Raw genomic sequence first — 12,824 nt, forward strand, 5'->3', positions numbered from 1 at the left:
TGCGCAGTGGGTGTATCCCCGACAGGCGCTTGTTGGAGATCGAATATGATTCAGAACCGGGCGCCGGGAGCAGTTCGCAGCACCTGGACCTGGAACCGAGGCTCCCGTGGTTCTGGGCTTTGCAGCGCCCGGCGAGAGGACGTTTCTCTCCGGGTCCCGGCCCCATTCCCAATTTCTGTTTTCATTTAACCCGCGGCCCAGCTCTGCGGGACCCTCCATCGGGCCGAGCCCGCGCTGTGGGGCCCGGGGCAGGTCTACATTGACTTATCTCCACAGCGATGAACCCTTTCCAGTGCTCCGACTGCGGGAAGAAATTTAAACGTCTGGGTGACTTAAAGAGACACCAACGGGTCCACACCGGGGAGAGGCCCTTCACTTGCCCTGAGTGCAAGAAGGCCTTCGCTAGGTTGTCCAACCTTGATGTGCACCTGCGGATCCACACGGGGGAGAGGCCGTTCACCTGTCCCGATTGCGGGAAGGGGTTTGCCCAGATCACCAACCTACGGACCCACCAGTGGATCCACACCGAGGAAAAGCCTTTCTCTTGTCCCGAGTGCGAGAAGGCCTTCAGCAGGTTGTCCAGTCTTGAGGTACACCAGCGGGTCCACACAGGGGAGAGGCCGTTCACTTGCTCCGAGTGCGAGAAGGCCTTCAGCAGGTGGTCCCACCTTGAGAGACACCAGCGTGTCCACACAGAGGAGAGGCCCTTCATTTGTCCGGAGTGCGGCAAGGGCTTCACCCAGAACTCCCACTTGCAGATACACCAGCGGGTCCACACAGGGGAAAAGCCATTCACCTGCTCCAAGTGCAAGAAGTCCTTCACCAGGTTGTCCAACCTTGAGGTACACTGGCGGATTCACACTGGCGAGAGGCCCTTCACCTGCCCCGAGTGCAAGAAGTCCTTCAACAGGTTGTCCAACCTTGAGGTACACCGGCGGATTCACACTGGCGAGAGGGCGTTCACCTGCCCCAAGTGTGGCAAAGACTTCACCGACACCTCCAGTCTGCAGAGGCACCAGTGGGTCCACACTGGGGAAAAGCCGTTCACCTGCTTTGAGTGTGGGAAAGGTTTTACCCAGTCAGACATCCTGCTGAAACACCAGCGAGTTCACACATAAAGTTTGTAGAGTATTGAATATTGAAGAATCACTCAGACTGGGCTGGCGGCATCATGGGATTGGCAGTAGATTGGTGCTCCTGCCAACTTTCAAACATTTCCCACTCAATCATCTTTAATCTTTAACCAAAGTGGCTTAAACTTATCCCCTTCAATATTTAATATCATTGCCTTTGGAGAAGATGACTACCAGAGGAGCTAAAGCAGCAAAAAATAGTAAAGAAGATACGGCTCCTCTGACTGCAGACTCTATCTCAGATGTGTTGAAAAAACAATCACAGGAAATATCCACAGAAGGTCAATGAGAGTTTAATTCTAAGGTTGAGAAGGTTTTCCAAGTGATTTCAGTAATTGAAGAGCATTTGGAAACTGGAGGATGGTTTGAAGTCTGTTAATGACCATATAGATTAGTGGTCTCCAAAGTGGTCAATATCGACCCCTAGCGGTCAATGGGACCATCCAGGGGGTCAAAAATGCGGGAGGGTCGATTTAAAATCGTGCTTCTACATGGCCCACCCCCAACCTGGTTAAGCACAGTGGTGGGGGGGAGGAGAGGCTGACCTGCCAGGAACCTATGTGCGCCGCCGTTAAACTGCCCCTTCATCCCGCATGCGCCAGCCGGCACTTTGAGCATCTCCATCACATTTTCCCCCCTCATCACACGTGTCAGGTGGATACACACGACCTGTGGACCCTGAGACACTGCATTTAACAAGTGCACTTTCTGCCCCTTAATTTGTCCTCTATTTCAGGCTGTAGTGTTTACACATTCAAATGGAGGACAAGTTAACGTCCGGCTTGAGGTGGCCTAAAATTGGATGTTTGGCCACCCGGCCCATCCCCCCCCCCCCCCTGCTCCTGTTCAGCCTCATTGTTGCTCCCCCCACTCCCAGTCCAGCACCTGGATTCCATGCCTGGGGGTCGATGAGGGACCACGTAGTCTCCTAAGGGGATTAGGGTCTAAAATGTTTGGGGGCCCCTGGTATAGATAAACTAGAAACTCGATGTAAAGTAATGTCAGCCTCCAAATCCAAGGTAGCCTGGAAGGTGGTTGATTTGGAGAGCAGGAGCAGATCCTGGGCTGAAAGGAAGACACTGAAAAAGGCCAGTTAACTGACTTCTGCTCAAATCTACTGATGGTGGGGTTTGGAAGAATTTTTTTGCTCCTAAGCCCGAGCTCAACAGAGCATGTCAGTCTCTGGTTCCCAAGCCAACCATGGAACATCGTTCACGTTCGGTAATTCTTCATTTTCATTATTACCAAAAAAAGGATCCTGTTATTCATGAAGCTCATCTGATCAGATATTTGAATGATCAGGTTCAAGAAATTAGATTTGTGGAAGATTTTTGCCACGAAGTTGTGGAGCTGTGGAAAGAATAGGTTATGACTGCATTGTACAAGAAAGGATTCAAACCCACTTTGTTGTATCCAGTTCGTCTGTGGATCACCTTGGAAAACGGCCACAAGTATTTTTTAAATTTGGTGGATGAAGCTTGAAAAGTTTTGGTTGATTCTGTTCCAACTGCAAGTTTAATATAAACGAATAGTCTGTGTCTGAAGATATTTCTGTCTTGAAGGGGGGGGGGGGGGGGTTTTCAAATGGGAGAAGTCTGACCACTCATTTCTTGTGTGAATTGAAGGGTTAATTGATTTAATAATGACATGGTTTTTTATTTTAATTTTTGTTTAGTTTATTTTGTTTATCTTTGATATTAAAGATTTAATAGATTGTATTAATCTTATTTTATTAATGTTGACAGTATTTGCCTATGTTGCTTATTCATTTATTAACACTGCAAGTGATATAATGTATGTCCTTTATTATCTGATCGTGGGAAAGTAGGTTTGTGCAGCTCGTTTATTCTAGGACCGTGGGAAACTCCGGTCAACATTGGAATAACAGATATGCGCTTCATCTTGTTTAGGTGGGGAAACATTTTATAATAAGTAAAGACAAGTTGTAATGTTCATGTTACTGAGTTTGGAAAGTTAAATATATATTTTTATAGTTTAAGAAGCCTTCCTTTTTAATTACTAATGATTTTATATTATTTTGAAAGTTTAAGGCTCTTTTAACAAATTTTGGTATTTCAGATATTTTAAGTTTTGAAAAAAAAATACTAACAACAGAGAATATTTTTTTGAAACTATTGTCGGATTGATTATTTTTTCGTAGATAATCAACTGATTTCTTTGACTAAATCAAGTGAATATCAAGGAATAGTGATATCTGATCATCTCCTGTTATCTTGTCTTGGAATTCTCCTGACATTCCTTTTACAGAGAGATGTTGGTCTTTTAATTCTACCTGACGCTCAGATAATGATGTTTTGAATTTTATGGAAGAGCAAATCCAATTGTTCTTCACTACAAATTCTTCTCAACAATTTATAACCTGATTGGGTCATAATGAAATCATATCTGAGATGGCAAATTATTTCTTATACAGCTAATATAAAGAAGACTAATAAGGAAAGATTAGATTTAATCAATCAGATTAAACAAATTGATTTACAGGATACACAAGTTAAAAATCCTTAAACTTAAAATTAATTTGATCTTCTTTCTACTTATCCCATTGAACAGCAACTTTTGAAGAGTAAGAGTCAGTTCTACATCCATGGTGAGAAGGCTGGTAAACCTTTGTCCAGCCAATTGAAAGTAATGGCTGCTGAGAAACAAATTAATAAGATTCTGATGGAAGTGTCCATACCATTATGGACACTACTGACCATTCTGAAATAAATTAGAGAATTTTATTCTAGATTGTATACTTCTGAATCTTCAACATTACTTCAATGTTAGATTTTCTGGATCACCTTAATTTGCCTATGCTTTCTCAGAATAATTGTACGAGTTTGGAAACACCTATACCTCAAGAGGAAATACTTTTTGCAATTTCCTCTTTACAATCTGGTCAATCTACAGGACCTGATGGGTACCCTATGGAATGTTATAAATCCTTTTCCAAATTGCTTGTACCCCAATAAAGTTAATAATTTGCAGCAGTCTTAATCTTAATCCCGTTTAATCTTCAACAGGATACTGGTCAAGGTTGTCCTTTAAGTCCATTACTTTTTGACTTGGTATTCGAACCTTTAGCAATTGCTCTTCATGGTAGGAGAGATTTTATAGGGGTTCCTAGGAACGGTATTGAACACAAGGTTTCTTCATATACAGATGATCATTTGTATCTAATCCAGATGTTTCTTTACCAAGCAAATTAACTTTGCTTTCCCATATTAGTCTGTTTCTGGGGTATGTTGAATCTACATAAAAGTGAACTTTTACCTTTAAATGGTTCTATACCAAGTTACTCTAATTTTCCTTTTAAGATTGTGAAGGATTGGAATACCTATTGTCATTGCAATTACTAGGAGTTATAAACAACTTTTTAAGAAAATCTTTCTACTTTATTTAATCAAGTCAAATTACTGCTATTGAGATAGTCGCCATGATCTCTTTCCATCATAGGTCGCATCAATTCTATTAAAATGAGCATTTTACCTATGCTTTTGTCTCTTTTCCAATTTTCTTATCCCAATCTTCTTTTAACTTACTTGATTCACTCATGTCTTCCGACATATGGCAAGGAAAATGCCCTCATTGACATAAAGCTCATCTTTAAAACACTAAAAGGAGTGGTGGATTGGTGTTTCCTAATTTTAGATTTTATTATTGGGTGTCAATATATGGAATTTGCTTTAGTTACATTTTGATAATCTAATTGGCTACCTTTCATGGTTAGAAACAGAATTGGCTTACTAAAAATACTTATTAGTTGGCAATTCTCATGTTTTTTTTAATCTCTTTCTTTATTTTAATTAATTGATGATCCGATAATCAGACATAGTTTCAGAATATGGGCACAATTTAGAAAGTTTTTTTTAATTTCAGAGCTTTCAGAACTTCTCTTGCCAGCCATATTTTATCTAATCATATTTTTCAACCTTCTTTGCAAGATACTGTTTAATGACTGGCACAGATTGGGTATTAAAAGTTTTAAAGTCATTTTTATTTGAAACAATTTAAACAATTGGAAGTAAAATTTAACTTATCAAACACTCAGTTTGTTAGAAATTTACAAGTTACACATTTTGTCCAATCTCAGATCACTGACTTTCCGAGGCAAACATCCTTGATTTATGTTTTGATTTACAACTTTCTCATGAAGGTTTAATATCTTATTTATAATTGCTTGATTTAAGAATTGCCTCGTTAGTTAAACTCAAGAGCAATTGGGAACAGGATTTGAATTTTTCATTCTGAGATGAGGGTTGTGACTCTATTTGGAATCTGATTAATACAACTTTCTTTTGTTCACCACCCTGTTTGTTGCAATTTAAAGTAGTCCATAGATCTAAAGTAAAATTGGCTTATTTTTATTCAGATATAAATCATCTATGTGATAAATGTAAAATTGTTGTTGCCTCTTTGGTTCACATGTTCTGGACTTGCCCTTGATCAGAAAAATCTGGAAAGCTATCTTTCGGTGATTATCCAGTCCAAATTAGAGCCTTGTCCTTTAATTGCTCAGTTTGGACCATTTCAGAATGATGATGTTTTACTGACTCCAACTCAAAACCAAATTATATCTTTTACTTTATTGATGGCCAGGCGTGCAATTTTGATGAATGGAAAGACAATTCTCCAGCTTCACATACACTATGGTTCAGTGATATTATGTCTTAAGTTAGAAAAAAAATAGAAATGCCATTAAAGATTTAATATTTCAGAAGACGTGGGGCCTGTTCGGGCTGTTCTGAAGCTTTGGTTCTGTGCTGTCCATCTCCAGGTTGTTATCACCTGACTCCTACGTGTCAGCCTTGAACCTTGCTCAGTGGGATGGGTTCTGGATTGGAAGGGTTTCTGTTTTTCTCTTGAATTTGACAATACAATATATAATTGTCCTGTTCAATTGTGTAAAATGAAAACAGCAAAAAAAAATTTTAAGAGGAAAAAGTTAATACTATTTAGGATGTGAATTATGAATCTGATTTACAATTTATGTCTGTTAGTGATGTATAACATTTAATTTAGTTTATGTAATTGTTCACATTGAATTGTACCCTTTTTGCTTGTTTAGGTTCTTTATTAAAATCAAATAAAAATATTATAAAAAGAAAGAACATCACTCACTCAACCTCCAGAAGGGTCTGGAGTCTTGTGGTTATTGAGGAAACAAATCAAAACAGGTCTTGGTTTTGTTGTCAATTTGCAATATGTTTTCAGGTTCAAGTTTATGTCACAGGTACACAGGTGCAGTGGGGAAGTTTGTTCTGGAGCAGTCCAGCTGGACATTCATGTAAGTCACAGTGAGGGGTGCAAGTTCCAGGGACAGATCAGTGGGTACAAGGCAAAAGCAGCATTATTTTACAATGGTGGGGATCTTAAGAGTCTTATAAGAGGAAGGAACTGTCCTTGAATCTGTTGGGGTGTGATCTCATATTGGGGAATCCTCTCCATGGGGAGAGGGAGGGTTGGGTTTTTTACTATACTGATTGCTTTCCAAGCTAGTGGAGGTGGAATGGATTCTCTCCCTCAATGTTCGTGACTCACATTAAATGTTTTTGAAAATCTTAACAATACAACACGGGTGAAGGCTCTCCGGCCCATGAAACCCGTGCCGCCCAATTAACCTACCAATCACAGTGGGAAGGTACAGACAGGACTAGATTCGAACCTGTGGCGTTGGTTGGACAGCGCTTTCAATGATCCTATTCACTGAAATCCAAAATCAATAGGCTCAATGACCGTCTTCGTTACCCAGAATCCCCCCACGCAGCTGGACCCGCTCTGCCTGTGCCGAGTTTTGCCGTTAAAACGCGCACTGTCACACACACACAAATAAAACCACATTCGGCAATGCATCGCAAATCAGTATAAACGCACACGCGGCTGCTCCAGCAAATAACCAACACAAACTAGTAGCTGGGAAACAAGGTATGGAACTCATCCGTCTGCCCCTGTCGGCTGGAAACGCCTGGCCCACTCGGTTGGTTTGGACCCAGGCAGGAATCCAGCGCAACTCGTCATTAGATTGGTAAAACACTCCCGTTCATTTCTCGAGCAGAGGGGACGAGTTCTGTGGAAACGAGACGCATTATCGATCATCCAAGCTTTAAACAACATTCTTATTTTGCCAAGTTGTATCATTTCCTCGCGTTGGCGACTTGCAATGAATTTGAACCACCAAATAAAGCTTTTCCGAATTTAATCCTTTCAAAGCACCCGCCCCACCCCACCCCAAGCCAGTTGGAAGCAAATTTGTATTAAATTTTTTATGGCGTGTCTTTAAAAAAAGAAATCATGCTTTCCAAATTGTTCATCAAATATTGAGGTTAATATATAAATCCACCATTTCAGGCTCTAACGACGCTCAGTGACCAACGGTACATTATATTCAGAAACACTGCCTGACTGAGACGTGATCCAGACCCACGAACAGGTAACACTGAACACAACATTAACCAAATAAAGTATTAATTTGTCCTTCAGTTGTGCTTTGGAGGGTCATGGATCAGGTGCAGGGAGATGGGATTAGCCCAGAAGACCTTGTTGCAGTGACTGGTTGGGCTGAAGGGCCTGTCCCACATTCTTTGACTTTATGAACATACCATCCAATATGTCCTGCACACAGTGTCCCAACGTTGCCGACGTCCACTGATCACTGCACATGGTGGTTCATGGCACTCGGTGACACATCTTTCCTCCCCACATCTTCCATGACATTTATTACCCTGTGGGGTGTTGACAGTGGAAGCAGCGTGGATAAGAGAATGATGCTGGAAGATGCTCCACTGTTGGCTTCTGGATGAGCTGGTGGGGGCAGGATCTTTGTGTCCGATGCACTTCGATCAGTGGTTCTCAACCTTTATATTTCCACTTACTCCCACCTTAAATAATCCCTGATGACCCACAGAGCATCTATTCTCTGGCATAGGATATCACAGATGCTCTGTGGGCCGGGGAAATGCTGGAGGGGCCCATGGAGAAGAGCGGCGTGAAGCGGGCATTTTGGATTAATTCAGCCCATTCTCTCCCTGCTGGGCAGGGAGGGGTCGCTCAAGCCGGATGGCTTATATTACCCAAAAGTTGTTTACTTCATAGCTTATCTCTTTGAACAAATGATTTAATTATCTTCAAGGTCTGCGACCAACAAAAGAAAACTGCATCTCTGGGCCTCATGGTGGAATTTAGGTGTATCTAATTCATATGCATCCCTGGGCCCCATAGTGTAAATTAGATTATGTCTGCTGATTCTAAAAAAACAAGCAGGTTCTCAACCTTGCAGAAGCAAAGGCTGCAAAAGTAAAAATCACGGTTTAAATCTTCCATTATTGTGCATCAAGGCTTTGATAGACGAGTGCGCAAGGTCGTGAACCATTTTGAAGGCTTGATGCCCCCACTGCTGTGCCACTACCGGACATGGTGTGCCAGAGGAGACCACATAGGAGCATGTCGGGGCTGTCCGGCAGCTTGAGGTCCTTGAAACAGAGGCTGGTGATGGCGGCGCGAAATGCTTGCGTCTTGCCATCCCCCTTTTGTGCCTGTGCTAGTTGAGTGTCGTAAAGGCCGAGGGGTAGCGTGTGGATCCTGGGTCATGAGAGTGCATCAGCCACGACATTGTCCTTGCCCATTAAGTGCCGATGTCCGTAGTGAACTTGATGTAGGACAGATGTTGTTGCTGGTGCGCTAACCAGGGTCTTTTGCCATGGTGAGGGCTTGGGTTAGGGGCTTGTGGTCTGTGAAGACTGTGAATGACCTGCCCTCCAGGAAGTACCAGAAGTGTCTGATCAGGTAAAGGGCTAGGAGCTCCCTGTTGAAGGTGCTATATTTGAGTTTGGGGGGAGACACAGATGCCGGCTGAAGAACGCCAGGGGTCTCTACTGACCTTCCACCGACCTCTCCAGGATGCTCTTTTAAACTGCAGCACCTGGGTAGCCCTCCTGGGAGCACCTTTTAAATTGCAGGAGGAATCAACCCATTAAATCATTAACCGGCAATTTAAGGGCAATCACACCCCCATGATGTTGTGGTAAGTGATGTGTCATGCACTCATGGGAACTATCAGCAGATAGTCTCCCCCACCAACCATCAGTCATCCCCCCCCCCCGCTAGTTACCACCCACCATCAATCACCACCCTCCCAGTCAGTCACCCTCCCCTGACAGTCACCATCTCCGCCATCAAACAACACCCACCCCAACAGTCACACCCCTCTCCTCAACTACGTCCCGGTGCTGCAAACCAGAGTGGCATTTGCAGCAGCAGCAATTCACAGCCCCCCACTCACCTTTCCCCTCTTGCAGCGACCTCTTCCCCCCACCCCTCACGGTAATGACTTGTCACCACTCACCCCCCCGCGCGACAGCGACATCTTCCCTTCAACCCCCCCCCCCCACTTCATTGCAGCAACCTCACTGCCCCCAATTGTGGCATAGAGGCTCTGATTCTAAAGGCGAGAACACAGAAGTTTATCTCACCAATCTATTTCATGCTCCATGCGGAAGGAGCTAAACCAGGCCTTCGTAAGTCAAGACAGAGGTGGGAGTTGGACCTTGGAATATCGAATGATGAGCTCTGCTGGTCTGGCCAGTTTGACTGCAATTATAAATGTGCGGTATGTTGGAACCAAGGGGTTAAGTAATCATAGAAATTATGCCTATGTACTATTCATTATGTATTCATTAATCCAGTACTATGTAACTATTTACTATTTACTTCAATTATACTATTTAAAGGAAATAGGAATGCAATTAAGTAACAGCCACAGTATGTAGCAAAGTTGGCTGATGATAGTACGTGTAGAATTTGCTGTCTCCAAATTTTTTTTTTTCTTTGGCTTGGCTTCGCGGACGAAGATTTATGGAGGGGGTAAAAAGTCCACGTCAGCTGCAGGCTCGTTTGTGGCTGACCAGTCCGATGCGGGACAGGCAGACACGATTGCAGCGGTTGCAAGGGAAAATTGGTTGGTTGGGGTTGGGTGTTGGGTTTTTCCTCCTTTGCCTTTTGTCAGTGAGGTGGGCTCTCCAAATACAAAAGAGAGAAAATGTATGAACCTGTTAGGAATTAAAGTACCTTTAAAGAAATTGCTCGAGACAAAAATTGAGAACAAAGAACATTTATTACTACAACAATGCAAAGTTGGGTGCTTCCCCTTACCCTGGGAATACACACACATACTGGGGCTCACCCAACTTTTATACAGTCAATTTCAGTATCAGAATGCCCTCCCCCTTACATTCTTCTGCCCCCTGGATGGGTTTGGCATAGGTAATTCTTCCTGCCTACGTGCAGTTTCAGTACACTTGGAGGACCAGGGGGTATCCTGTGGGTGCCCCATCATGTCATTGTCCTTATTCACACCTTCCTGATTCTCTGGGCTACAGTCTCTTAATATGCAGAGTTGACTCATTCTATCTAGGGTTGGCTAATTTCATATGTATAAATCTGTGTATGGTTAGCTAATTAGAAATGTATGACTTGGTACTTCTGTCCAGGGCTAGGAGACCCTTATCTGATCCAGACTACCTCAACTTCCTACATTCTATTGTACCTTACCATTCCTTATCTTAGTCACAAAGGATAGATGATTCTTATGTTAATCGTGCTGACTCTGCTTTCCTGCATCCTAAGCCCCAAACTTATCCTGTTTGAACTGGTTTCAGCCATTTTACTGATGAACTTTAGTTTCTTCCATGTTCATAATTTTAGGTCAATTTTCCCATCTCTCACAATCCTCACTTTTCTTTTAGATCAGTAATACTGATCTTTCACCATGATCAGTGTTACTGATCTTTGGTTACTAGTGTCAGTGTGACTGATCCCCCCCCCCCCCCCTCCTCACTTTTCTTTTAGATCAGTAACACTGATCTTTCAAGTGTAAGGTGTAGTTTTACCCAGCTGGTCAATAACCGAATTGTAATGTCTGTGTAAAGTCTTTAGGTAGGGGAGCACCATGAAGGTCAGGGGAGTGAGTCCAGCTGCTTATTAGGGTTTGGAGTATCAGGCTCCAGTTCTCAGTAAAGAGTCTAGTCCATCCCATACGTTGAAATATTGAAGCAGTGTCTTTGAAGCACACGACCTTTGTAAGTGTTGTCCCGACGAAGTCTGTGAGAGGCGCTGCCTTCAGCAGCGAACAAGTATCAGTCTATGAGAAGCGCTGCCTTCAGCAGCGAACGAGTAGCAGTAGTCAGGCGGTTCCGTTTGATTGTGGCTCGTATCTGATGTCCTCTTCAGCCCCGAACCCTAGGGCCACCGATCTCCGAAGGCTGTTTGGAGCCTGATATTAAAGTGTCAAGCAGCTCACGTTGTTGGAAACTGGTGCTCCCTTTCATGGGGTGATGAAAAGTGACCAAGCTGGGGGGGGATTGTTTCTTGTGATTTAACTGTGTGTTGCAGCTTGTCTGCTAACATTAGCATATGTATCATTGAACTTGTGAGTTGCAGCCTGTCTGTGTACATTAGCATATGTATTAACTCTCTCTCTCTGTTACATGTACAATCCTGACTACCATTCTGTCTGTCTTTGTCCCACCATGTCCTTTGTGCTATCGCTTCAAAACTCCTGTCTTTAATACCTGTGTAGGCTATGATACAAATTAGATGTACTCCACTAAAGCTGTTTAATTCCCCTGGTCCGTATTGGGATCCCTTATATCCCATTATGACTATACATTAAATCTATGCCCTGTCTACATTCTAAAGGAGCACAATTGTAACCTCTGCTGCCCCTATTCCAGGGGGACTTAAAACATTAACGAACAATATTCCAAAAAATGAGTAAAACAACAATGAAAGTAAAACCCATTGAAAGCAGCAATAAAATATAACAATAACTGAATAAACAACAATAAATGTAAAGCTCATTGAAAACAGCAATAAAATACACAAAAACTGAATAAACCACGATAAATGTAAAGCTCATTGAAAACAGCAATAAAATACACAAAAACTGAATAAACCACGATAAATGTAAAGCTCATTGAAAACAGCAATAAAATACACAAAACTGAATAAACCATTAAAAAAAACGAATAAAATTGTAACATTATGGCACTTTGTCATTAATTCTTTGAATGTGGGTCCAGCCTTTCTCTCTTGTTCTTACTGCGGTGTCTGTAATTAAAAGTACACAGAAGGGACCATCCCAGGCAGGTTTTAGTTGATCCTCTTGCCATGCTTTTACATATAACCAATCACTAGATTTTAATAAAATGAATAACAATCTGACTTTCCTTTGTGTTAGTGTAAAAATTGTAAAATGAAACACAAACCATATTTGCATGGGTTTTGAATATGTTAGACCTTATTAAAATGCAGTTGGAGCTGCTTGTCTGTATGGGGCACAACCCTCCAACTTGTTAGAGTGAGTACATAACAGACATTGCAGCACAAGAGCCCCTGCAAGAGAACTTGAAACATATTCAACCTTTAGTTCTGCCTTAAGTAAAATGCCTTGTGCCACAGCTCACAGGAGCTGGCCTTATTTAAAACAGTCTGTAAAACAGGCACCAAAAAAAAGTTAAAAGATGTTCTTATGAAGATTGCACACACAATAATTTAAGTACAGGCTAGTTTCTATTATATTCCACTTAAAAGTTCTGCTGCATGAATCCTGGAGCTTGTGGAGTCATTATTGAATCAAAAAATATTGGTACCATGCCAATCTCATTCTAACATGCCAATTTCTCCAGTCCTTAA

General features: G+C 42.3%; 1 protein-coding gene across 1 annotated transcript; it reads left to right on the plus strand.

Annotated features, from left to right (window-relative positions):
• Positions 1-12: 12 nt before the first annotated feature.
• On the plus strand, positions 13-4,124 carry LOC138764563 (zinc finger protein ZFP2-like). The gene has a single exon (XM_069940652.1). It carries the CDS (start codon positions 279-281, stop codon positions 1,116-1,118), a length of 840 nt encoding a protein of 279 aa, XP_069796753.1. The 5' UTR covers positions 13-278; the 3' UTR covers positions 1,119-4,124.
• The last annotated feature ends 8,700 nt before the right edge of the window (positions 4,125-12,824 follow it).

The sequence above is a fragment of the Narcine bancroftii genome, chromosome 5, assembly GCF_036971445.1.
Source record: "Narcine bancroftii isolate sNarBan1 chromosome 5, sNarBan1.hap1, whole genome shotgun sequence".
Classification (NCBI taxonomy): Eukaryota; Metazoa; Chordata; class Chondrichthyes; order Torpediniformes; family Narcinidae; genus Narcine; species Narcine bancroftii.